At 46.0% G+C, this 25,746-nt stretch overlaps 1 protein-coding gene across 4 annotated transcripts in view; it reads right to left on the bottom strand.

Moving 5' to 3' along the window:
* The window catches only part of PLEKHA5 (pleckstrin homology domain containing A5), a 304,813-nt gene that overhangs the window by 9,147 nt on the left and 269,920 nt on the right, over positions 1-25,746 (bottom strand). For all 4 annotated transcript variants that reach the window (XM_044992791.1, XM_044992750.1, XM_044992765.1 and 1 more), the window contains 6 exons: positions 24,255-24,370; positions 12,517-12,726; positions 11,595-11,750; positions 10,522-10,646; positions 8,305-8,447; positions 6,577-6,681 (listed from right to left, as the gene is read on the bottom strand). In XM_044992791.1, the coding sequence (XP_044848726.1) occupies positions 6,587-6,681; positions 8,305-8,447; positions 10,522-10,646; positions 11,595-11,750; positions 12,517-12,726; positions 24,255-24,370 (845 nt within the window). In that variant the 3' untranslated portion in view covers positions 6,577-6,586. The remainder of the gene's footprint in view (positions 1-6,576; positions 6,682-8,304; positions 8,448-10,521; positions 10,647-11,594; positions 11,751-12,516; positions 12,727-24,254; positions 24,371-25,746) is intronic.

Raw genomic sequence — 25,746 nt, 5'->3', positions numbered from 1 at the left:
GGGGTAGGACGTCAGACCGGCGGGTACAAGCGGTCCAGGCCCTTGAGGAAGCGGGAAACCATCTGGTTCGAAAAGATGGACCGACCTTCCACGGATGGACGAAAGGCGGACACTGCTGCCAGGTGAACTCTCAAGGAGGAGACCGCAAGACCTTGCTCCTTAAGGTACCAGAGGTAGTCCAGGATGGTAGGGACCGGGACTACGAACGGATTGAGACCTCGTTGATCACACCATAGTGCGAATCTCTTCCATTTCGCTAGGTAAGTGGAGCGAGTGGAAGGCTTCCTGCTCTCAAGCAGGACCTGCTGAACTGCCGCAGAACAGCCCCTCTCCGCGTGGGTCAACCACTCAGGTACCAAGCTGTGAGATGGAGGGACTGCAGGTTCGGATGGCAGAGTCTGCCGAAGTCCTGGGTGATGAGGTCCGGCCACAACGGAAGGGGGATGGGTTCCCGAACGGAGAGCTCGAGCAGCAGGGTGTACCAGTGCTGCCTCGGCCAGGCCGGCGCTACGAGTACGACTGTGGCTCTGTCCCTCCGAAGCTTCAGGAGCACTCGGTGCACGAGTGGGAACGGAGGGAAGGCATAGAGGAGGCGATCCGTCCAGGGATAAAGGAAGGCGTCCGACAGGGAGCCTGGCGAGCGACCCTGGTACGAGCAAAACAGGTGGCACTTCCTGTTCTCCCTGGAGGCGAATAGGTCTATCTGGGGAAACCCCCACCTCCGGAAGATTGTGTGGACGACATCTGGACGGAGGGACCACTCGTGGGAGAGGAACGACCTGCTGAGATGGTCGGCCAGCGTGTTCTGCACTCCCGGAAGAAAGGACGCTTCCAGGTGAATGGAGTGGGTCACGCAGAAGTCCCACAGGAGCATCGCCTCCTTGCAGAGGAGGGAGGATCGGGCTCCGCCCTGTTTGTTCACGTAGAACGTTGCTGTTGTATTGTCCGTGAACACTGTTACACAGCGGCCTTGCAGGTGCGTGCAGAAGGTGCGACAGGCCAGACGGATAGCTCGCAGCTCGCGGACATTGATGTGCAGGGCGAGCTCCTGGGGCGACCACAGGCCTTGGGTATGAACATCGCCTAGGTGAGCTCCCCAACCGAGCGCTGAGGCATCCGTGGTCAGAGTGACGGACGGGCGAGGAGGGTGGAACGGGACTCCGGCACACACAATCTCCGGGTCGAGCCACCAGCTGAGGGCCTCGAGGGTCGCCCTGGTGACCGTGACCACCATGTCGATGGGGTCCCGATGCGGCCGGTACACCGACGCGAGCCAAGACTGGAACGGGCGGAGGTGGAGCCGCGCGTACGCGGTGACATATGTGCATGAAGCCATGTGGCCCAGGAGGCGGAGGCAGGAGCGCACTGTCGTGGTCGGGAAGGTGACGAGGTCCCGGATGATGGAGACCATCGTCTGGTGTCGAGCGCGAGGGAGACAGGCCCTGGCCACCGTGGAGTCGAAGACTGCTCCGATGAACTCCACTCGCTGTGTCGGAATCAAAGTGGACTTCTCGGCGTTGATGAGAAGACCGAGCCGCTGAAATAGAGACAGGATTTCTGTCATCTGGTCCATCACGAGTTGTCGAGACTGACCTCGAACCAGCCAGTCGTCGAGATACGGGTAGACGTGTATCTGACGACGTCGGAGGGCTGCGGCAACTACCGCCATGCATTTGGTAAATACCCTCGGGGCGGTGGAGAGTCCGAATGGCAACACGGCGAACTGGTAGTGGGTGCTGTTGACCACAAACCGGAGGTACCGACGATGGGGAGGATAGATTGCGACATGGAAGTAGGCGTCCTTCATGTCGAGGGCGGCAAACCAATCTCCCGGATCCAACGAGGGAATGATGGTCCCCAAGGTGACCATGCGAAACCTGGGCTTGAGCAGGTACTTGTTCAGCTCGCGGAGGTCCAGGATAGGACGTAGCCCTCCTTTCGCTTTGGGGATGAGAAAATAACGGGAATAGAATCTCCTGCCCCGCCTGTCTTGAGGCACTGCTTCTATGGCACCCACGCTCAATAGAGTCTGAACCTCTTGTAAGAGGACTTGCTCGTGAGAGGGGTCCCTGAAGAGGGACAGGGAGGGTGGGTGGGAAGGTGGGGGCGAAACAAATTGCAGGCGGTATCCCGACTGGACTGTTTGGAGCACCCAGTTGTCTGATGTTACTTGGGACCACGCCGAAAAGAAATGGGAAAGGCGGTTGTAAAATAACGGGGAAGGATCCGGTAGGGAGAGTGATGGGCCGTCCTCGAGCGTCCCATCAAAAGGCCTGCTTGGCCCCCTGAGGGGCCTTGGAAGCGGCCTGGCCCTGGTTGCGGCGGTTGCCGGAAGGACGACGGCGATTTTGGGTCGGTCGCCGGCTATTGTATGGCCGATATCGTTGCTGATAGACGGGCCGGGAGGGCTGCTGCCGGAAGGACCTGTGTTGCATCGCCGGCGTGTGCATGCCGAGAGTACGGATTGCAATACGGCCGTCCTTCATGGTCTGGATCCGAGAATCCGTCTTCTCGGAAAAAAGACCCTTCGTGTCAAAGGGTAGGTCCTGCAGCGTGTATTGGACCTCCGGTGGCAGGGTGGAGGACTGCAGCCAGGCGATGTGCCTCATCGTCACGCCGGAGGCTAAGGTCCGAGCTCCGGAGTCCGCAGCGTCGAGGGCGGCCGTGATGGAGGACCTAGATGATCTCCTCCCCTCGTCCAACATCGCCGCGAACTCTTGGCGGGAGGCTGTTGGCAGGAGTTCCGTAAATTTCGCCAGGGACGCCATGATGTCGAAGACGTACCTGGCGAGGAGGACCATCTGATTGGCGATACGCATCTGCAGACCGCCAGCGGAATAGACCTTACGGCCTAGCAGGTCCATCCGCCGCGCGTCCTTCGATTTGGGCGCAGGGGCAGGTTGGCCGTGCCTCTCCCTATCGTTCACTGATTGAACTACCAACGAGTCCGGGGTTGGGTGAGTATATAGATACTCATAGCCCATGGGAGGGACAGAGTATTTGCGTTCAACCCCGCGGGCCGTAGGAGGGACGAACGCAGGCGTCTGCCAGAGCGTGGTGGCATTCTTTTGAATTGTCCTCACGAAAGGCAGTGCGACGCGCACTGGGACCTCTGCCCCCACTACATTCGTGATGGGGTCCTCGTCCTCCTGGACCTCCGCTATCGGTAGAGCCATAGCCGTCGCGACGCGGCGAAGGAGGTCCTGGTGCGCCTTCAAATCTATGGGCGGAGGTTCCTTCGCCGACGCTCCGGCCACCGCTTCGTCAGGCGAGGACGAGGAGGACAAGCCCTGGATGACCGCCTCCGAAGATGGGTCCGCTGTCTGCTCGTCAGGAGGGTCGGGCTGCGCGTGCCCCTGGGGTTCAGGCAGTATGGAACCCGCGCCTGGCGGCGAAGGGGCCGGTCGGCTGAGTGTCGCCTCTGGTATCCTGCGCTAGGACGCCAGGGGTCTTGGGGGGAAGGGCACCCCCTGAGCCTCATACTGGGCCCAGGGAATCCAGAAGCCCCACGGCTGTGCCCCTTGAGGATGTCCCTGTGGGGTCGGCGGCAGGTGTCCGTAGCCCCCTGTCCCGGAAGCGACCGACGCGGGGCGGGATGGCCATGGAGGTGCCGAGGCGCTGACGGAGTGCGCCGCGGAATGAGGCAGTCCGTCCCCGGATGGCAGTGAAGAGCGATGCTGTTCCGCTCGGTACCGAGATGGCGACCGGGAGCGACGACCGTCACGGTGCCGGGAGCTCGACCGGTGCCGGGAGCTCGACCTGGACTGAGACCTGCGGTGCCGGGAACGGTGCCGGGACGCCGACCTACGCTGGTGCCGACGTGATGGCGACCTGGACCTCGTGCGGCACCGGGAGTATGACCGGTACCGCGATGATGAGCGGTACCGGGACTGCGACCGACGTTTCGACGGCGATCGGTACCGCGATGGCGAGCGGTGCCGGGATCGCGAGCGACGGGACGGAGATCTGCCAACGGACTGGGAACGTGACCGGGACCGAGTGTGCCGTCCATGTCGCCTGTCCAGAGACGGTGGCCGGGTCATTCTGGCCAGCTTTCCCGACGACACGACAGCCCGCACCGGCGGTGCCGGGGGCCGGAGGCTCGGTGCCTCTATGAGCTGAATCAGCTCCCTCGCCGAAGAGAATGTCTCCGGCGTCGACGGCAGCCGGGGCTCAACCACGGTCGGTACCGGGGAGCGTGGCGGCGCCGGACTCGACGGGCCTTGCGGCGCCGGAGTCAAAGGTCCGGTGCTCGACTTGTGCACGGGCACCGCAGAGACCGTAGGTGGCGCGACCGTTTTCGCCGAGTCCTCAGCTCGGGCCTGAGCAAGCGCCTTCGCCAGCTTAAGTTTCTTTGAAGGCGAAAGCGAACGGTGCCGGGACTTCGTAGCCGCTTTCGGAGGCTGCGGTGCCGCGGAGCCGGAGTGGCTCGGTGCCGCTGGTGCACTCCGCACTGAGGAAGCTCGCGGTGCCGGAGCGACGCTTCCATCAGGAGCTGCTTTAAGCGGATATCCCGCTCTTTCCGAGTTCGCGGTTTGAAGGTGGAACAGAGCGAACACTTATCTGTTCTATGTCCTTCGCCCAGGCAACGGAGACAGGCGTCGTGCGGGTCTCCGACAGGCATCGGCTTCTGGCACGATGTGCAGGGCTTAAAGCCCGGTGCTTTGGGCATGAGCCCGCACCGGGGGAGGCAAAGGGGGAAACCCCCCCTTTAACCTTATCTTACACTAACTATCTAACTAACAAACTGTAAAAACTAATCACTAAACTAACTATATACAAACACGAAGCGAGAGCTAGGGTTGTGGAGGACGGAGAGCACTCCACAGTTCCAACTGGCCGTCACGGGCGGTAAGAAGGAACTGAGGAGCGGACGGGCCGGCTGGGGTATATATTTAGCGCCATAGCGGCGCCACTCCAGGGGGCGCCCAGCCGGCCCGCCGGAGTTGCTAGGGTAAAAAAGTTCCGAGATGCCGTGCACGCACGGCGCGCACACCTAACTGGAATGCATAGGAGCAATCACTCGAAGAAGAAGCACGTGTTTCATTACAATTTAATATCTCCTATCAAGGGACTGTTATTCTACCATTACAGAAGAATATGCTTGATGAGCTAATTGATCCTTTCCATTTCTAACTACTACTACCTTATCCGAATACTGTATGGATTATATGCATGTAAGGAACCATTACTTACTTTAATTGTGTTTCTTTGAAATGTGATGCAGATGTGTATTCCACTTAGGTGTGTCCGTGTGCCCAGTGCACGGGAACCAGAGAATTTTACCTAGTAGTACCTGTAGAGGGAGAATACTTGTGCCTCGTGGCCGCAGCCCCTCCCTTGGCTATATAAGGTAGTGCAGTCCCGAACCCCCTCAGTCCCTTCACACTGAATGCCCAGAGAAACTGTGATGCACAGAGAACAGAGGTGGGTCGTGGAATACACATCTGCATCACATCTCAAAGAACCACAGTTACAGTAAGAAAAGGTTTCTTCTTCCTCAAGTAGATGCAGCCATGTATTCCACTTCAGTGGCTCACAAGCAGTTCCCCCAGGAAGCAGGGCTCAGAGAGTCTGCATAAACAATAACTGGAGGACCACCCATTGAAACAAGCATCCACCCTACAAGATGCAGTAATGATTGGATGGTTTGCATGTAGCAGCCCTGAAAATGTCCAATACTGAAATGCACTGAAGAATGCTACTGATGTTGCTTGCACTCTCATAGAACTAGCTCGCATCCGCTGAAGGAAGCGTAGTTAAAGCTATTTCATATGAAGTTACGATAAAGGAGGTTATTCATTTAGAGGCTGTGAAGAGACCACCGGACCCTTCATATGACCTGTATGTGACATGAACAGGCATGGTGAAGCACAAAACAGTTTAGTCTGGTCCAAATAGAAAGCTAGACATTGCTTGACATCTGATGTGTGGAAATGATGCTCTTCCAGAGATGAATGCAACTTAGGAAAAAACACAGGTAAATATACCGCCTGGTTCAAATGAAGCTGAAAAACCACTTCAGATAAAATTTTTGGGTGTGGTCATAAAGTAAGTTTGTCTTTAGAGAATTGTATGCAAGGAGGCTCTGCCATCAGAGACTGCACCAGACTCTCCTTGTGGATGCTATTGCTATCAGGAATGTAGTCTTCCGAGACAAAAGTGGAAAGGGACAAGATGCCAGGGGCATCTAAGAAAGAGAAAGGTTGAGAGGTTAGGAACCACACAGAGCTTTGACTCCAGCCACGGGTGGTAAGAAGGGACAGACAGAGGTTAGGGGAATGCTACCTCATATAGCCAGAGGAGATGCTATGGCCACAAGCTGCGAACGGTGACCTTCTAATGGTACTGCTCGGCAAAATTCTCCAGCTCCAGTGTGCTAGGTGTGAACGCACCTTAGCTGAATATGCAGCTGCACCTACTCAAAGAATCAATACATTCCTGTTTTGTTTGCTTGTTTGATTGATATATACATCTCAGCTACCTTCACCCTACTTAATAAAATTGTCTGTGTGTGCTTCTCACAGAAAACTACGGTATACCCAGAAAAATAGCATGACTGAAAAGCAGACGTACTTGTCTGAGACTATACACACATGAAATGTGATCCTTCTGTGAGCTGTGGTTGCGTTGATAGAGCTGGTGATGGTGGGGACTCTGGTGAAGAAGGCAGATTTTTTCCTGAAAAGATAAATTAAAAAATAAATATCACAGAAGGCAAAAGTTAGACAAATTGAAAATATTTCAAGCAGCATGAAATTTGTGAACAAGGTGTTATGCAAGTAAAGGTTAAAATAATCAGAAGAAACTTTTTAAATCAACATTATATAGTGATAATAATGCTATTTAAAGAGAAGAATTTACATGGTTCTTAAGGAAGATATTTGCTCACACAAATAATTGTACCTCTGCAGAACAGACATGGCACACAAGGAAGTTGTAGTGTCACACAGTACAACGGATACAGTACTGATGGTTAATGAATATGAAGAGAATTCTTTATTGAGTTTACTAGACACAGCCATAACCCTGTTATGCTCCCTAGCTAAGAGTATCTAAACCCGGGGTCGGCAACCTTTCAGAAGTGGTGTGCCGAGTCTTCATTTATTCACTCTAATTTAAGGTTTCGTGTGCCGGTGATAAATTTTAATGTTTTTAGAAGGTATCTTTCTATAAGTCTATAATATATAACAACTATTGTTGTATGTAAAGTAAATAAGGATTTTTAAATGTTTAAGAAGCTTAATTTAAAATTAAATTAAAATGCAGAGCCCTCCGGACTGGTGGCCAGGATCCAGGTAGTGAGTGTGCCACTGAAAATGAGCTCATGTGCTGCCTTTGGCACGCGTATCATAGGTTGCCTACCCCTGATCTAAATCTTCCCTGTGATGTCACCACAAAGGATCTTTCCTAATCCTGGCCTGAACTAAGCAGTCATGGGAATGACTGTGCTGTTTGCCTTGTTTATTTATCTTTACATCACATTTGCACTTCCTTATTCCTCCCTGGCACCAAACTCCTCCTGATCACCTTAAATATTGATCATTCCATCTGCCCATTTCATAAGCAATTTGGCCGTCCCCAAGCACTCTGATTTTCTTGCAAAGTGCGCCATTAAGGTACTTGCAATCACCCTGTCTTTTCCACTTCTGGCATCCTCCTGACCTCTGGAGACACACACACCAACCTCTCTTATTTTTCTGGTTCATAATCTAATGCCTAAATTGGGAACTATCTAGTGTTAATATGGCCCTCATCACTGTAATATCTATGCTCCAGTCAAGGAGCTCATACCTGCAAGGACCAGGAAAGGGGATCAACAGCAGGAACGTGAGTGTTTAGAATAGATGCCTTTGGTGAAATGACCTACAGGAGAAAGTCATGGAGCTGACTGGAACCAGTAGCAAGGAGGTAGACAGCACTGAACATGTGCAGAGGGTGTGTGTGTGTGTGTGTGTGTGTGTGTGTGTTGTTCTGAAGGGAGACAGGGAACGATTTGCTCCAGCCAAGAGAAACTTCTGGGAACATCCTCCCATCCTCAAACTAGTTGCCTCCAAAAGATCTGCATTTAAATCTCTGAAAACAGTGTGTTTCTGAGATTTGTCCATTGGGAAATTGGCCGGGTCTCTGTCTATCCCTCCCCATCAGGTGAAAAAATATGCATGCAAGACCCAGATTAGTTTTGATTTCTTTTCACTACACAAGAATTTCAGAGCATCAGAAAACAATCAGAATGTATATTACATATGTAACATTTAATTCCCAATTTACACTTTTGTGTAACTGACAGTCTCTTTTCCATACCTGCTGTTTGATTTTCTCTTGAAGATTGTACTGCTAACTCAAAAGAAGAAATAATCCCTTCTTGCTCTTGAACACTGGCTGCTTCACTCTCTTTTGGACTGGTTTCATGTTTGTGGTTTGCAATTGGGGCCATGTTCTGCAGACTAGTTAAAAAAAGTTGCTATTTTTAGAGTTTGTTTAATTTAATTTCAGGTGTTAACCAATATTTATGTGCAATTGGAGTTCCAGCACTTAATTTTCTTCTCTTAACACAAACCCCTCCGATTTACAAGACTGTGTTGTTTAAATCAAATACATATTTCTGGAACCTATAGTAGAGTGTTGAAACCCTGAATCAAAGAAAAAGTTAGTTTTGTTTGAATCTTATAAAATTCATTCTAGAGTAAAAAGAACTTTAAACTGGGAACTTGACAATTTTTTTTTTATTTTTCATACTTATACATTGAAATAGATACCAAATTCAAGGCCATAGGGAAGATACAGTGTGTCATGAGAATGTTATGACCATGTGAGAGGGCCTCACTCTACACTGATAGTAAGACACGTGTCTAGCTTCCAGTCAGGCAAGAACTACTTATGTGGTGCACCAAAGCTCCAGTACTACTCTAACTCTGAAATCATGGAGTTAATGGAAACCCTCCAAGGTGATGAAGTACCGTAAGGCAGTGGTTCTCAACCACACGTATGCCTACCTTGAAGGTACATCAGCTTATCTAGATACTTGCCTAGTTTTACAACAGGCTACATAAAAAGTACTCACCAAGTCAGTGCAAACTAAAATTTCATACAATGACTTTTTTTATACAGCTCTATATACTATACACTGAAATGTAAGCACAATATTTATATTCTAATAGTTTTATGTTATAAGGTAAAAATGAGAAAGGAAGCAATTTTTCAGTAATAGTGTGCTGTGACACTTTTGTATTTTTGTGGCTGATTTTGTAAGCAAGTAGTTTTTAAGTGAGGTGAAACTTGGGGTACAGAAAACAAATCGAACTCCTAAAAAGGGTAAGGTAGTCTGGAAAGGTTGAGAACAACTGCCCTAAGGGGTCAAAAGTCCAGACTGCTCCTGAGCTGATCGCTTCCATACACAGTACAATGGACTCCAATAAAAAAAACTTGCCATTGGAGCCTTCAGGTGAGGCTTTTAACAGGAATCTTATGGAAAGCTTTGATGAGGCAAGAAAAGCTATTAAGCTCTCATCCTGAGATAAAATTATTGACTAGATCTTGCATCCCAAAGCAAACCACAAATTATGTTTGTCCATGATGAACATATGCTCATAAATGTATTTGAAACTTCCCACATATTAGTTCTGAGCAAAAACAGCAACACAGAAAAAGGAAAAAAACAAAAACAAAACCTAACCCAGAAATTAGTCTGGGAAGGATACCTGACTCCAAGCTATTTCACAATTACTTGTTATTTCTTTTGCCCCAAGTTTGATCTAAGAACCAGTGTTGACCAGGTTCCCTCCTCGTTACCAATCCATGGTGGGTGAACTCAGGGAATTTCTGATTTCAATAGGTGGTTGGAAATGAATCATGACTATAAGTATAACGAGTTTGCTATGAATAGGAAGAACAACTAAGTTGCATTCAGAATATGTTATATTTTTATATTTTGTTCCATAGCTGAGAAGTAGAACGGACTCTGAATTTGTCTGGAAGTAGGAGGGGTAGGGAGAAAAATCTTGAGTATTTTAGTTTTCTCAATATCTACAAAGAGAGAATCTAAGAGTGAAACTAATGAGCAGAATAACTTTGATAATATTATTCAGACCTGATGAATTTATTTCCATGAATCACAAAGTTCAAAGCCCATCTGTTAATAGTTCATGGCCTGATCCTATACCTGCCTCTGACAATGAATGCAGGACTAGGTCAAATATGTGCTATTTCTTTCTATGATTATATTATGCAATCAAATCTTAACACAAAAACCATCTTGTAATGAACAACCTGTCCATGCTTGAAACAATTTTTCCATTTTTCATACCACCTAACCATTCGTATTCATTATACTTTTAGAGAGAAAATAAACATATTTGTTTACATGCAGCCCCATACTACCCACACTTCCCCTTCGGAGTTGCGTAGAACGGTGAATCAAGCTTCCAAAGGTAAAAAACTAAAATATTCATTATTAAACTGTAATTAGCTGTTGGACTAGTTCAATATGCAATTATCTTATTTTTATTTATTTATTTTTACCTGGTATCTACAGTATGTGTTTTTCCCAATTTCTTTTGTTTTTCTACTCCTCCTTCAGCATTCCTTTCTTTTGGATCAGCTATAACACACGTGTCTGGTAACAGTGGGTCATCACTTTTTGTCAACTTTAAAAAGAAAAGTTGAGAAGTTTTAAGAAAAATCTGTAGGTACACACTGTGAGCACATACTGAATGGTGGGCAGAGAATTGATATTCAGGAAGTAAGCTTTGTCAACAGAGCCAAATTTTGGCCTCAGTTATACAGGTATAACTAAAGAATTATGTTTATGTAATTTACATCAATACCATTACCTGAAGAGCAATACAGGAAGAAATGTGCACAATTTGGCCCAATGAATTTTGAGAGTGACCTAAAATTATCAGGGAACTATCTAGAATCTGGATTGCAGTTTCTGTATTGTTTTCATACCTGCACCACCATCCAAAATGAATACAACGCACAACTGCTTGGACACATTACTCAGTGTGAATGCTTTAGAAGTTCTGATTAGATAGTCATTATCTGTGTGTGAAGTAGCACTCTTTCAAAAGGCTCAAAAAGGCTTCAAGTAAAAGGTGTTAAGAAAAAGATGGTCAGTTTTAATAACTTGATTTTATATTGTTACTCTGTTGAAACCTGATAAAGAAAATGGTCAAGGTAAAGTGGTAGTGGTTCTGACAGCCTTTAGCTCCACCCGTAAATCATCATGCTTTTGAACAGCTATTAGGATATTTTAAAATAGGGTAAAACTGGGTGGGATGCAAGATAAATCTGAGAGAAGTACCATTTTGATGATCAGCACAAGTCATAATTATTGCCCAACTATTTCTCTCTCCCCTTATTTATTTGTTAAGCAATTTGATGTGCTGGGTGCTATACAAATCAAAAAAGGAAGAAAAAGGTCCCTGGTCTAAGGAGGAAACCTCAGTCACAAAATGCACTGGAAGACCCGAGTTGAATTAATCTAGAAGAGTTTCTGAACTGGCAGGTGATGTTACTTACAGATGTGCTCAGTATTTGTGGAAGAAGTTACTTTTGAGGTAGGATTGAACACTCTAAATATAACTTATTACCTCTTTAGTAAAATCTGCATTATGCTCTTCTGATCTAGCATTTAGTTGTGTTATTTCTTCTGCAGGAGTTTCATGATTTTGCTCCAAATCATTCTCTCTTATGGCATTTTCTAATTCCTTAATGTTACTAGATACCATATCGTCCTTTCTTCGATTCTGTAGAACAAATGTGATATATGGAGATACTCGCAATAAAAATCCAGTGGTATTACTGCATACTCTTTTCCTATTGTTATGCTGAGACTTCCATTATGACCTCTCTCACACTGCTAAAAGTTATGAAAAAAAACTTTAGACTGCTTGACCTCAATTCAAAAGTTTACCTCCCATTTCCTCATAAATGTGGCATGTTATTTTAATGCAATAGGTAAGAATTAAAATTGCTTTTGAAATCTTAACTTTAAATATCCTGACTTTCATGTAATTAAAACATCCAACTGTAATAAGTCAGGAACAATTTGTTGCTTATAGCAGATATGCAGTTATAAAATTTATGGCTAAGTATGGGGAGCTGGTAGTAATTCTTAAATTTAGGCTGCCTAACATTTTCCATTATGGAAAAAAAACCCTTGCAACCTTTTTTGAGAAGTGCTAACACCTCCATTGTTTGCAGCAGGACATTGAAATTTGGTAACCTCAGACTAAAGGAGTGCCTTTTCTTTATCCCAGGAAATTCCATTTAGGCTTAGCTGAGTTATAAATTATTAAAAAAAGGTCTATTTCCCTTTCTCCCGCTTGCATTCCTAAGGACAATTTTGGCAGTCTGCTATAAATGGACATTCTGAAGTGCAAGACCCATGCCGCCACAAAAGCAGCAGCAGCATTTGACTTTGCAACTTCCTCCCTCCCCCGCAACACAAATGGTTTTGTTTTTTTTTTGTTCTAACATATTACTGTGTACACCAAGGAACTTTTGGCATACCTGAGCCAGCTTAAATGGATTATCCCTAACAAAGGATGAGCTCTGTGAAGGAGACAGATCTGAAACGCCAATAATATTTAGCCCCTTTTTCTTCTCTCTCAGACAAGCTTGTTGGTGTCTCTTTATTCTTTCCATCTGCTCCTCCACAGTCATTCGAGGCCGAGTGTATTCTGCCAGACATAACTGCTCCACTGCACTTCTCGGCCTTTCCTTAAAAGAAAGGAACATACTTTATTAAAGAATACTCTTTGAAGCAATGTTGTCAACATATAGTGTGGGTGTTCACTTAAAAAAGCTTGTATTGCACACCTGCATTTGGCCTAACTCTGGTATCCCCTATATTAAGACTGGTCAATACGTCAAGTACCAGAGGAAGTTTTAGGGACAAGATTTATTTGCAGAAGAAAATTACATCATGGTAGAACATGTTTTAATGTTAAACATGACTGAGCTCTCAGTGTAGATAAAAACTGGCATGTTTAATGTGTCAGCTGATTGTGGTTACCATTGGGTTGGGCTTAATAAATTCAGCTGCCTTTGTTCTTCTTTTGCACTTACTTAGGGTGAGGCTACACCAGAAGCACTAGATGCAGCTGCGCCATGTCTGGTGAAGACGACCTAAGCTGAAGGCATAATTACTCCACCTGTGGACAGCGCTTAGGTCATCGTAAGTTGCGTCGCTCAGGAGTTGGCTTTTTCACATACCCCTGAGAGATCGAAGTTACATCAACTTAAGTGGTAGTGTAGACCTGCCCTGAGGTAAATAAGAGCTCGTCAGTTAATAAGGAGTGGTTACCATGACCAGCTGATATGGAGTTCAACTGTATTATTATTATTCATATTATTGTAGCACCTAAGAGTCTCAGTCAGGGACCAGTACAAACTGGCGCTGTACAAACACAGAACAAAAACATGACAGTCTTTGCCTGCACTGCACAATAGTGCCCACTATACTTTGTTTTCCAATCAAAATGAAATGGTTGTTTAAGTTTATATAAAGTTGTTTCACCTAATAAAGTGACTACACCTCTACCCCGATACAACGCAGTCCTTGGAAGACAAAAAAAATCTCACCGCGTTATATAGAACTTGCTTCCCCCTTCCGCCCCCGGTTCCTTGTTCCCTGACCACCCCCTCCAGAGACCCCTGTCCTTAATCACCCCCAGGACCCCACCCCCTGCCCAACCCCCCTGCTCCCTGTCCCCTGACTGCTCGACCCCTATCCACACCCCCCGCCCCCTGACAGGCGTGAAGTGGAGCAACGTGGCCCCAGCCCACTCCACTCCGCCACCTCCCAGCCGGGGCGCGCTGGTGAGTGTGGGGAGGCTGGGGAAAGGATGCCCCCCGTACCCACCTACGGCGGGAAGCGGAGTGCAGCAGCTGGCGGAGTAGAGTGGGCTGGGGCCTGGCTGCTCCGCTTCCCGCTGCTGGTGAGTGCGGGGAGGTTGGGGAAAGGAAGCCCCCCCACTCACCTGTGTCGGGAAGCGGAGCCATGCAGCCCCAGCCCGTTCCACTTTCCTTGCCTCGACCCCAGCTGTGTCGCTGGGGGTGGGATGCGTGCATGTGTGTGTGTGTGTGTGAGAGAGAGAGATCCTGCACTCACCTGCAGCGGGAAGCAGAGCAGCGCAGCCCCAGCCCGCTCCACTCCGCCACCTCCCAGCCGTGGTGCTCCGCTTCCCACCGCCGGTGAGTGCAGGGAGGTTGGGGAAAGGACACCCCCCCCCCGTACTCACCTGCGATGGAAAGCGGAGTGCCGTGGCTGGGAGCTGGTGGAATAGAGCAGGCTGGGGCTGGGCTGCTCCACTTCCCGCTGCCAGTGAGTGCGGGGAGGTTGGGGAAAGGATGCCCTCCGCACACACTGGCGGTGGGAAGCGGAGCGATGCAGCCCCAGTCCGCTCCGCTTTCCCTTCCTCAGCCCCAGCCATGTTGCCGAGGGGGAGGGGTGGGGGGTTGGGGAAAGGTCCTGCACTCACCTGTGGTGGGAAGCGGAGTGCTACAGCTGGGAACTGGTGGATTGGAGTGGGCTGGGGCCGGGCTGCTCCGCTTCCGCCGCTGCGTGCAGGGAGGATCCTTTCACCCCAAGCCCCCTCCCCCCAGCAACACAGCTGGGGCGAGGGAAGCGGAGCTGGCTGCTCCCGGCCCCCACTAATCCCTCGGGCCACTCTGGTACTGCGGGGCCCCCAAAATTGCCCCCCCCCAGCTCCTGCCTCCTAGACCCTGGGGAGGAACCCCTGACTGCCCGAGACCCTCTGCCCCTATCCAACCCCTCGGCCCAGCACCCTTAACACGCTGCTCAGAGCAGCATGTCAGAGCTTTACCGCATTGTATGAGAACCTGTGTTATATTGGGGTAATGAGAACATTACCTGAAACAGTGAATTAAGAGGACAGCATAAAATGTCAGTGACAGCACAATTTTGAAGAGATTTTGAAAACTGTATAGAGTAATGAATAGAAATGCATAAGAATTCAAATCAATATTTTAATAATGGGGGATACAGAGACAGATATAAAAATATTGTAACTTGGGTCCTCAACCCTGTATCTGGATCCAGGTGGGTAGACCTAGGAGCCCATGCAAAGTCAGATGTGGGTTTGGGGAGCCGTAAAGTCTTGGATTCTTTAAAAAGTAATCAATTTAAAAAAAAAACCTCATTACTATTAGATTACAACGCAGAGTAATCTAAATGGAGGGTCTTGCTTTATGGAGTTTACCATCACTCGTGACCAGGCTGATCCCAAATCTTGCCATCTCTATGGTAGATGGCTACCTGGCTTTCTGTTTGCAAACTCTCTCCTAAGTTGCAGAATGACTAGAAAGATGTGTACCGGGAAGCAAATGCATTGGTGTTTTCCTTTTCTGGGCCTTGTTCCTCTTTATCAAGGGCTGTGATTTACTTCGGAATACAAGAAATTGCACCTTGATCTTACAGAGACAGCTGTCTTAAAATGCATATATTTATAGTTACTTTTGATGGTTTTTGTAAATTATACTCTATTGTATTTGGAAAGAAAACATAGCTTTGCAGTCATCCTTTAACGGAAAATAATTGTGTGGGTTTCAAATAATTTCTTGAAGAGTTTTTTCCTGCTGATCACATACAGAAAGCCTAAATGTTACCTGAACTCCATTTTCTTTAGCACTTTGCAAGTAATCATATAAATTACTCAAAGAACATCTCATATAGAAGCAAGATTATCAGTACATATAAAATAAGATGTTCTGTTGTAAGTGAAGTTACTAGCAATATAAGACCTGAGACTAGGTTATTTAGTGTCTAAGTCCACTAGCTCTCTCTGGAGAGCTATATTACAATCCTTAGTTCTAAATCCACATCACAAAATTGTCCCACAGCTTGACATAAATATAAGGCTTCATGCAAGAGTGGCCCAGGATTTATATATGCATGGTGCAGCAAGTCAAGACTCTACTGCAGTGTCTTACACAGCACACCCTGGATTAGGTGTGAATCCAGTTATTACTGTTTTTCACTTTCCTGAGCACTGAATTTCCAGGAAAAATTTGCTAGAAAATCCACAAGATTATGAGGTCATCTATTACAAGACCTGAAAACACTGATCCTGTTTCTTGAGGGAGATAATCCCTGCAAAATTATTTGCTGTTACCAAATTCTATTTCTATTAGGAATGATTATCTTTTACATATCACACACCTCATGCTGGACTACTGCCTCTTTTTGGTCCAGTCAAAGTGAGGGTTACTCACCTTGTGCAGTAACAGGTTCTTTGAGATGGTTGTCCCTGTGGGTGCTCCACTTTAGGTCTTTATGTGCCCTGCGCTTATAATTGGAGATTTGTGGTAGCAGTGCCTAGTTGGGTCGTGCATGCAATGTCGCTGTCTCGCACCGCTCCAGGAGGTTACGTAGTACTGCGTGACCAACCATCCCTCGATTCCTTCTTTACTGCAGAGAATCTACATGAAACTCTGAAGTAGAGGGGAGGAGGGAGGGTAGTGGAGCACCCACAGGGACAACCATCTCAAAGAAGCACAACCCTCTCTTCTTTGAGGAATAGCCCTGTGGGTGCTCCAGTTTTGTGACTGTTGATCACTGCCTCTCAGTGGAAGGGATTCAGATTTGCATTACTGATGGTGGATAAAACCGTGAGTCCAAACTGCGTATCCGATTATGACTGTTGCTCTATAGCATAGTGCTTTGTGAATGGGTGGGCTGATGCCCAAGCTGCTGCTCTGCAAATGTCAATAATGGGAACATTGTTGAGAAAAGCTATGGGTGCTGAAAGTGCTCTGGTAAAGTGTGTGTGAATTCCCATTGGGGCTTGTAAATGAAGCATTTGATACCAAAGGTGGATGCATCCTGATATCCACTTGTATAGTCTCTGCTTTGAGATGGTTTCCCCTGTTGAATATTCTGTTACAGAGACAAATAGTATCGGTGATTTTCTAAATGTTTTTGTTCTTTCGATGTAAAACGCTAATGCTCTTTGAATGTCCAGTGTGTGCCGTGATTCCTCTTTTGTCTGCATGTAGTTTTGGAAAAAACATAGGTAAGTTAATGGGTTGGTACAAATGAAAGGAGGATGCAATCTTGGGTAGGAATTTGGGGTGGCCTTAAGGTAACACTGTCTTTAAAGAAAATTGTGTATGGGGGTGGTGCCATTAGGGCATCTAGTTCCCTCACCCATCTGGCGAACATGATGGTGATAAGGAAAGCCACCTTCATAGATAGGTGGAGTAGCGAGCAGGTGGCAAGCAGCTCAAATGGGTTTCCCATAAATCCCACAGATTTATTACACATAAATCTGTGTAAGACGAGGTTGAGGTCTCACATAGGAGGGGGTTCCTTATTTTGAGGTAGGTGTTCTCAATGCTCGAGGAAACGTTTAGTCGTTGGGTGGGCGAATATGTTGATCCCGTTTACCTTATCATGGAAAGCTGTGATAGCCGCCAAGTGTACCTTGACAGAGCTTATGAAGTGCCCAGTGTTTTTAGTTCTAATATATAATCCAGTACCCTTGTTAAGGGGGAGGATGCTGGTAAGATCTGTTTTGTCTCAGCACTAAATGTTGAACCATTTCCACGTATGGATATATGTCTGTCTCGTATTTGTTCTACAGCAATTCAGTAATATGTTTTTTACTTCCTCCAAAAAGGAGGTTTCAATTCCTCTCAGCCATGGAGTAGCCAGGCCTTGAAGTGGAGTACTGAGAGGCTGCGATGGTGGACGTGTCTCGCATCTTGTGCAAGGAGGTGAGGTATTGGGGAAGATTTCGAGGTGAGCATACCGCCATCTTTAGCAGGTATGGGAATCGTGTCTGTCTGGGCCATGTAGGTGCTATTAGGATGACTTTGGATTTGTCCATCTTGATCTTGTGTATGACACAGGTTAAGAGTGTGATTGGGAAATGCATACATTAACAGTGCATCCATTTGCAGAGGAGAGCGTTGCCTAGGGAACAGGGTCTCAATATGGCTCTGGAGCAATATTGTGGGCACTTGGTGTTCTGTGCTGTTGCAAAGAGGTCTATGGTAGGGAATCCCCATAGTCTGAATATCATATGTAGAACTCCAGGGTCCATTTCCCACTCACTATTTTGTAAGAATTCTTTGCTTAGTGCATCTGCTGTTGTGTTTTGACATCCTGGAAGGTAGGATTCTGATATGTCAATGTTGTGACTGATGCATCAGTTCCAGAGCAGTATCGCCTCTGTGCATAGCAAGTGTGATCGTGCACCCCCTTGGCGATTTATGTAAAACATGCATGGTATGTTGTCTGTGTGCATCCTGATGGCTTTGTTTTTTTGTTCATGGTAGAAAGTGGTTGCATGTGTTGCGAATTGCCCTTAGTTCCAACAAATTTATGTGCATTTTGGACTCTGATGGGGACCACTGACCTTGTACTGTGTTGAGTAAATGCACTCCCCAGTCTATTAGGAAGGCATCCATGGTGACTGTCATTGTTGGAGTCCTTTGTAGAAATAGGACTCCTGTACAGACTTTCTTTGATTGTGTCCACCATCTTAAGGAGTCCTTTACCTTGTTTGGCATTGTGAGATGTCTGTGTAGACTGTGTCTGTGAGGTATGTACGCTGTTTAAGGCCAGCCGTGAAGTCTGACGTGTTTGATGACAAATGACATGGCTGACGTGTCCCAGTAGTTGTTAGCATGTTCTGGCAGACGTTTGTGGACTGTCCATCACTGTCGAAATTAAGTTGACGAGTGTGATGAAGCGTTGTTGAGGTAGTGTTGCTGTCACGATTGAACAGTCAAGACAAGCTCCGATGAATTCCAGTTTCTGGACAGGAATCAATGTTGACTTTTAAAGCGTGTTTATTTGTAATCCTAAATTTGTGAAAAGGGTTATCGTACTCTGTGTCACTCTTATTGCTTCATGTTGTGTTGGTGCCCTTATGAGGCAGTCATTCAGATATGGAAATACTATGACTGTGTCTGCGGAGGTGCGCTGCCACCAGTGCTAAAACTTTGGAAAAAATCCTTGGGGCAGTTGACAAGCCAAAAGATAATACTTCGTATTGGAAGGGTTGTTTTCCCAGGGTGAACCTTAGGAATCTTCTGTGAGATGGATGGATGGTAAAGAGAAAATATGCATCTTGCAGGTCGAGGGCCAAGAGCCAGTTCCCCCTTCTCTAATGCTGGAATTATAGTAGTTAGTGTCAGCACTTTGAAACATTGTGTTTTTATGAACTTGTTGAGTTTTCTTAGATCCAGAATGGGTCTCCACCTGCCCATCTTTTTCTGGGTTAGAAAATAGTGAGAGTAAAAACCTTTCCCTCTGTGCTGCACTGGTAATAGTTCCACTGCATCTAGGTGTATGAGGTTGTTTATTTCCCGTTGTGGCAGGTACGCATGAGAGTGGTCACTGAATGGGGGGGGGGGGGGGGAAGGTGGGATGGAGATAAAGGGGATGGAATAACCCTGTTGGATAATTTCTAAAAAACCATTTATTTATAGCGATGGCGTTCCAGACTTGGTACTTGGTGACAGGTGATCTCCGAACATTCGGGAGATAGTCTCTGTTTCCAGTGTTAGAGCATGTGGTTGTCTTATATCCTTGACCACACCTTCAAAACTGCTGTCTTGAGGTAGATTGCAGGGATGTCGAAGGTTCGTTTTGGTTTTGTCGACATCTGGTTTGTCTTTGTTTGCAGCATTGGTCATATTGCCTGTGTGGTTGCGTGTATGGCGGCGAGCAGAATCTCTGGGTAGAATTCCTGCCATTTCTTTTTATTTGCAGGTGTGTAAATGCCCAGGGATTTTAATGTCACCCTTCAGTTCTTAAGGGTATGAAGTGACTCGTCTGTTTTGGCAGCGAATAACTTTGGGCCTTAAAAGGGCAGATCCTCGTCTGTTGACTGGATCTCCCTGGGGAATCCCGAGAGATGAAGCCACAATGCATGGTGCATGACCACAGATATTGTGATGGAGCATGCGGCCATGTCTGTGGAGTCGAGAGAGACCTGCAGTACTGTCATGGCAATGAGATGGCCTTCAATGATATTAGCTTTAAACTGTTCTTTTTTCTCTTCAATAAATTCTGAGATTTAAAAAAAAATTCTGTGTATATTTGGACAGTAGGGCCTCGTAATTAGCTATGTGAAACTGCAGCGTTGAAGTATGGGCTGGATGAATGGACGGTAAGGTGGATAGAAAACTGGCTAGATGGTCGGGCTCAACGGGTAGTGATCAACGGTTCCATGTCTAGTTGGCAGCCGGTATCAAGTGGAGTGCCCCAAGGGTCGGTGCTGGGGCCGGTTTTATTCAATATCTTCATTAACGATCTGGAGGATGGTGTGGACTGCACCCTTAGCAAGTTTGCAGATGACACTAAACTGGGAGGAGTGGTTGATACGCTGGAGGGTAGGGCTAGGATACAGAGGGACCTAGACAAATTAGAGGATTGGGCCAAAAGAAATATGATGAGGTTCAACAAGGACAAGTGCAGAGTCCTGCACTTAGGACGGAAGAATCCCATGCACTGCTACAGACTAGGGACCGAATGGCTGGGCAGCAGTTCTGCAGAAAAGGACCTAGGGGTTACGGTGGACGAAAAGCTGAATATGAGTCAACAGTGTGCCCTTGTTGCCAAGAAGGCTAATGGCATTTTGGGTTGTATAAGTAGGGGCATTTCCAGCAGATCGAGGGATGTGATCATTCCCCTCTACTCAGCACTGGTGAGGCCTCATTTGGAGTACTGTGTCCAGTTTTGGGCCCCACACTACAAGAAGGATGTGGATAAATTGGAGAGAGTCCAGCGGAGGGCAACAAAAATGATTAGGGGGCTGGAGCACATGACTTATGAGGAGACGCTGAGGGAACTGGGATTGTTTAGTCTGCAGAAGAGAAGAATGAGGGGGGATTTGATAGCTGCTTTCAACTACCTGAAAGGGGGTTCCAAAGAGGATGGATCTAGACTGTTCTCAGTGGTAGAAGATGACAGAACAAGGAGTAATGGTCTCAAGTTGCAGAGGGGGAGGTTTAGGTTGGATATTAGGAAAAGCTTTTTCACTAGTAGGGTGGTGAAGAACTGGAATGGGTTACCTAGGGAGGTGGTGGAATCTCCTTCCTTAGAGGTTTTTAAGGTCAGGCTTGACAAAGCCCTGGCTGGGATGACTTAGTTGGGTTTGGTCCTGCTTTGAGCAGGGGGTTGGACTAGATGACCTCCTGAGGCCCCTTCCAACCCTGAGATTCTATGATTCTATGAAATGAATACATCTTGTGGCTGAAGAGATCTAACTTATTCCAGTCTCTGTCATACAGGTTGTTTTTGCCATTTACTGCTTCCACCACTAGTGAGTTTGGTGTAGGGTGTTTAAATAAGAATTCAACTCCTTTATATGGCATATTGTATTTCTTGACTGATCTTATGCATGATGGGGGTGCTGTTGCCCGTGTCTGCCAGATGGTTTTGGCAGGCTCCATAATAGCATCGTTGATCAGAAATGCTATCTTTGCTGAGGTAGATGTTTAAAGTATGTCTAGTAGTTTATGCTGTGATTCAGGTATCTCTTCTAGTGATATGCCCAAAGGTCTCTGCCACCTTTTGAAGAGTTCCTGGAATTGCTTGAAGTCATCCTCTGTGGTAGGGGCATTATACTTCCATCTGGTGACGAAGAGAACATGTTCACTCTTGGTAATGCTTCCTGGTCTGAGGTTTCCTCAGTCACCCCCTCTTGAGTTTTTGATGCTGCTGGGATAGGTGATCATGGTGCTCTTGATCTTGGTGGGCTAGGGGGCCTGTGATGTTGAGCCCTGCCCACTGATCCCAATCAGGCCAGTTTGGTGGGAATGGCATGTGAGCCTCCGTTCAAGCTTCTCCGCTTAGGGTCTTTGGCTCTCTGAAAACTTGTGGTACCGGAAGGTCCTGGCTCAGTGCCATCGGTACCAAGGGAGACTTGGAGGTAGGGGATTGCTTTTTCGTAGCCAATTCCCGCTGTGATGAAGTCTGAACCTGCTTTTTAGTAACCTTCTTGGGTAAAGTCTCTTTCGTAGGGGCTGATGATGGCGACTGTTGGTCCGGACAGGTCCTCGACTCGGAGTTTGAGGCCGGTATCAGAGATTTCTCCATCATAAGGAGCTTAAGTTGAAGATGCATAACTTTTCTTGTTCTGGCCAGGAGATTACAGCAATGTGGACACTTTTGAGGAATATGTGTCTTGCTGAGACAGCAGACACACTGTGCATGTCTATCAGAGATAGAGATTTACAGTCTGCAAGTCAGGCAGCGTTTGAATCCCAGTGATTCGGGCATGTGGAGAGGTTCTGTCCCAAATAAGAAGGGAGCAATAACTCTGCAGAAGCCTAAACTTAATCTTCCTACTGAGGGGAATAAGGGAGACTTTTTTTTTTTACTAAATAAAATAAGTATAAAGAGTAACAATGATAAAACTACTAAGTATACTATAAACTATCATATCTAAAGGTAAGTGAGGGCACTGGTAATTGCTCTGACTCAAGGCAAAAGGCAGTAGAGAAGGACCTGAGGGACAGTTGGTTGCGCAGTACTACGTAACTGCCTGGAGCAGCGCGAGACGGCAATGGCGCATGCACAACCAAACTAGGCACTGCTACCACAAATCTCCGATTACAAGCACAGGGCGCATTGACACCTAAAGTGGAGCACCCACGGGGACATTCCTCGAAGAACCACCATAAATTTGGCATCACACCTAATTCATTCCTAAAATATACCAGCACTGTAGTTGCTAATCTGCTGTCAAATGTGCTAAAGAGTATCAGTAACTTTTGTCTTTGCTAGAAAAATTATTACCCATTGCTGACAACAGGTGTCAGCAACACATTAGCCTTTTTCTCCACAGCATCACATTGGGAACTCATGTTGACCAGTGGACAAGCAACTCAGTCTGAGCTTCTAGTGCAACAATGTGGCAAACAAGGACTAATGTGATCCTTGGATGTATACACTTAGAGGGGTGGGGAGCAAGTAGGAGTAGGGTGGTGTTTTCACCTCTATATACATAGCATTGATGAGACTACTAGAATACTGCATACAGTTCTGATGTCCACATTTTTAAAAAAATGTTGAAAGATTGGAGGCGGTAAAGAAAAGAGCCACAAAAAATTATTCAAAAGCTGGGGGGAATGCCTTATAGTGAGACATTTAGATCTCAATCTGTTTACCTTATCAAAAGTAATATGGACAGATGACTTGATTACAATCTAATTATCCCATCTGGCCTTAAACTCTATGAATGGGTACAGCTGGACACAATTTAACTGCAAGCATAGACCAAGACAAACTATGTTCAGCACCATTTCTGCAACTGCATTTAAAGGTTTTAAGCGGTTTTCTGAATGGTTCTGGACTTGGTTCACCTTGTTCTATGATTACAGTTAAACTGTATACTAAAGACAAGGTTGAAGACTAGAGTATGGTTGTCGTCGTGGACTCTGATTTCCCAAACAAACATGCATGCGTCATAAAAGCTCACAAAAAGTCTGGATACGGTCTTTTCAAAAGTGGTAGTAATCTCTTCTCTGAACTCACACTTCTGTTATTGTCTTGCTTCCGCCTCCATTCTCGTTCCTAAAATCCTCTGTCAGTTTTCCCTTCTGTCTTCTCTATTCCCTGCTCCCATTTTCCTATCTTAGTCATTTTGTCTTCTTCCTTCATCCCACACTATCTGACATCTCATCTGAAAATCACAAGAGGTTCAGTACTATGCACTGTTCTCTCAACTGTTCTGATCATTTCAGATGTCTCAAAAATCATTTTTGGGGTTGGGGAAAAAAAATGATTTACCAACACAGGTTAATAATACGCTGTCCCTTTGCCCCACAACAAGAAAGGCACCTGAAAAAACGAAGCCTAAAAGGCAGGACTTTATGTACTTTTAATTCAGTATTGGGGATGACCCACTGGCACTAGATTCAATAACTAGTTTAGCAATAATACTGGTGACCACTAGAAAAATCAAAAAGCCTGATTTGAAGTCCTCAATTATTGAGTAGCTTTTATCACCAACATTTAGCAGTTTACCAATTCAAATGTAATGAAGTCTATGGGGGTTCTGGCAGAAGTGAATTTTAAAATGCTGTCATTCCTTACTTATGAACTGAATGCATGAAGGTAATACATTTTATTGCACGTTTTCAGCCAGTGGGATGTTTTAAAGTAAATGAAAGATAAAGCTTTTAAAGTAACTAAAGATCCAGAAATTAAACTTGGAAAACAAATACACTGTTGTAAATCTTGATGCTTGCAAATTATTTTTAAATACCATTCTTAGATCTATCTTCTTGTTTTTCCTTAAAGTGACGTAAGAGGCTATTGTTGACGATTCTGGAGTTGGTGATTTGGTTCTGGGAGGGACAACTCCAACAGGAAAATGTGAACCTATAAAGTAATAAAACAGCATCTTAAGTATTATGCAAAATGGCACATGCAATACTGTATTGTTTTCCAACTAAAACACGTTAGGATGTGAAGTCATTAATTGATAGGCTATCAGTCTTGTATTTACCATAAAAGTCATGATGCCTAACTAGTATATCTGTATTTTTTTCTATGTAAATAAACCCAGTCAAACAAATCTAGTCAGTATTTAACCAGTATGTTAAATGTGACCAGCAAAGTATTTTTTCAAAAATTAGGCTTGCTCCTGTTTTGCTTCTTCATCATACATAAAGAAAACCCAAAAGATGCGTTTGGGCTTTCACAATTTTTTGTCCGTTTGCAAGTTTTTTTTCCCCTTGAAAATATCTGGAATGTCAGCTGTGGTCTTTGGTTTGGCTAGAACAACTCTTGCAGATCCCAGCAGACTGCAACTGTCATAACTGGAGAGATGGGAGGATGCATCTTGAACTAAAGCTTACTTTATCCAAAATGTTAATTAGTCATGGAAGTTTTTTCTTTTTAAAAACAAAATAGGACTAGATAGGACCTGAACTTGTATTGCACAAGGAATGCTGAGCATCTGACCAAACACATTTCAAGAAACCCTTCAGGCCTTCTTTAGTTGTCAAAACAGGAAAAGAAAGGGCACAAGCCTATTTTAATTCTCCTTTGCAGGTCACTGGTCTCCAATTTCTAGAGTTTTACAATCACAAATTCCTATTTTTAAAATGTTTTTTCTTTCTTGGAGGGTGAAGGACAAATGAAAAGAAAATAACTGACAGAGGGAAACATTTTTCGCCTTCCTCTGCAGCGTGGGGCACAGGTCACTTGCTGGAAGGTTCTCTGCACCTTCAAGTCTTTAAACCATGATTTGAGGACTTCAATGGCTCAGACACAGGTTTGATACAGGAGTGTGGGGGTGAGATTCTGTGGCCTGCATTTTGCAGGAGGTCAGACTAGATGATCATAATGGTCCCTTCTGACCTTAAAGTCTATGATTAAAAATAACTAGTGCTGTAAAGTGCACAAAACAAACAAATAATAAAACAAATTAAATGTTCCCTTCCAATCTCTTATTATTTTATTGCAGTAGCAACCACTACATGTGGCTATAGTCATCTTAGGGCTGGTCTACATGGTAAGGCTATACACACTACTGTGATGTGATTTCTAAAACACACTAAGGTGTTGCACATTAAATTAGTTCGTCAGGCCCTGCTGGTGTGCACTAAAGGTTCCCAGTGTGCTTTAACATAGTGCTAGGTTAAAGTGCACTGTAAACCTTTAGATCCCACAAGCAGGGTCTATATGGACCAATTAATGCATAACATCTTAGTGTACTATAGAAATCACACTTAGTGTGTGTTACACCATCA

The sequence above is a fragment of the Mauremys mutica genome, chromosome 1 (assembly GCF_020497125.1).
Source record: "Mauremys mutica isolate MM-2020 ecotype Southern chromosome 1, ASM2049712v1, whole genome shotgun sequence".
NCBI classification, from domain to species: Eukaryota; Metazoa; Chordata; order Testudines; family Geoemydidae; genus Mauremys; species Mauremys mutica.
Note: the sequence above shows the minus strand (reverse complement) of the source record. Positions and strands in the feature narration are given on the sequence as shown.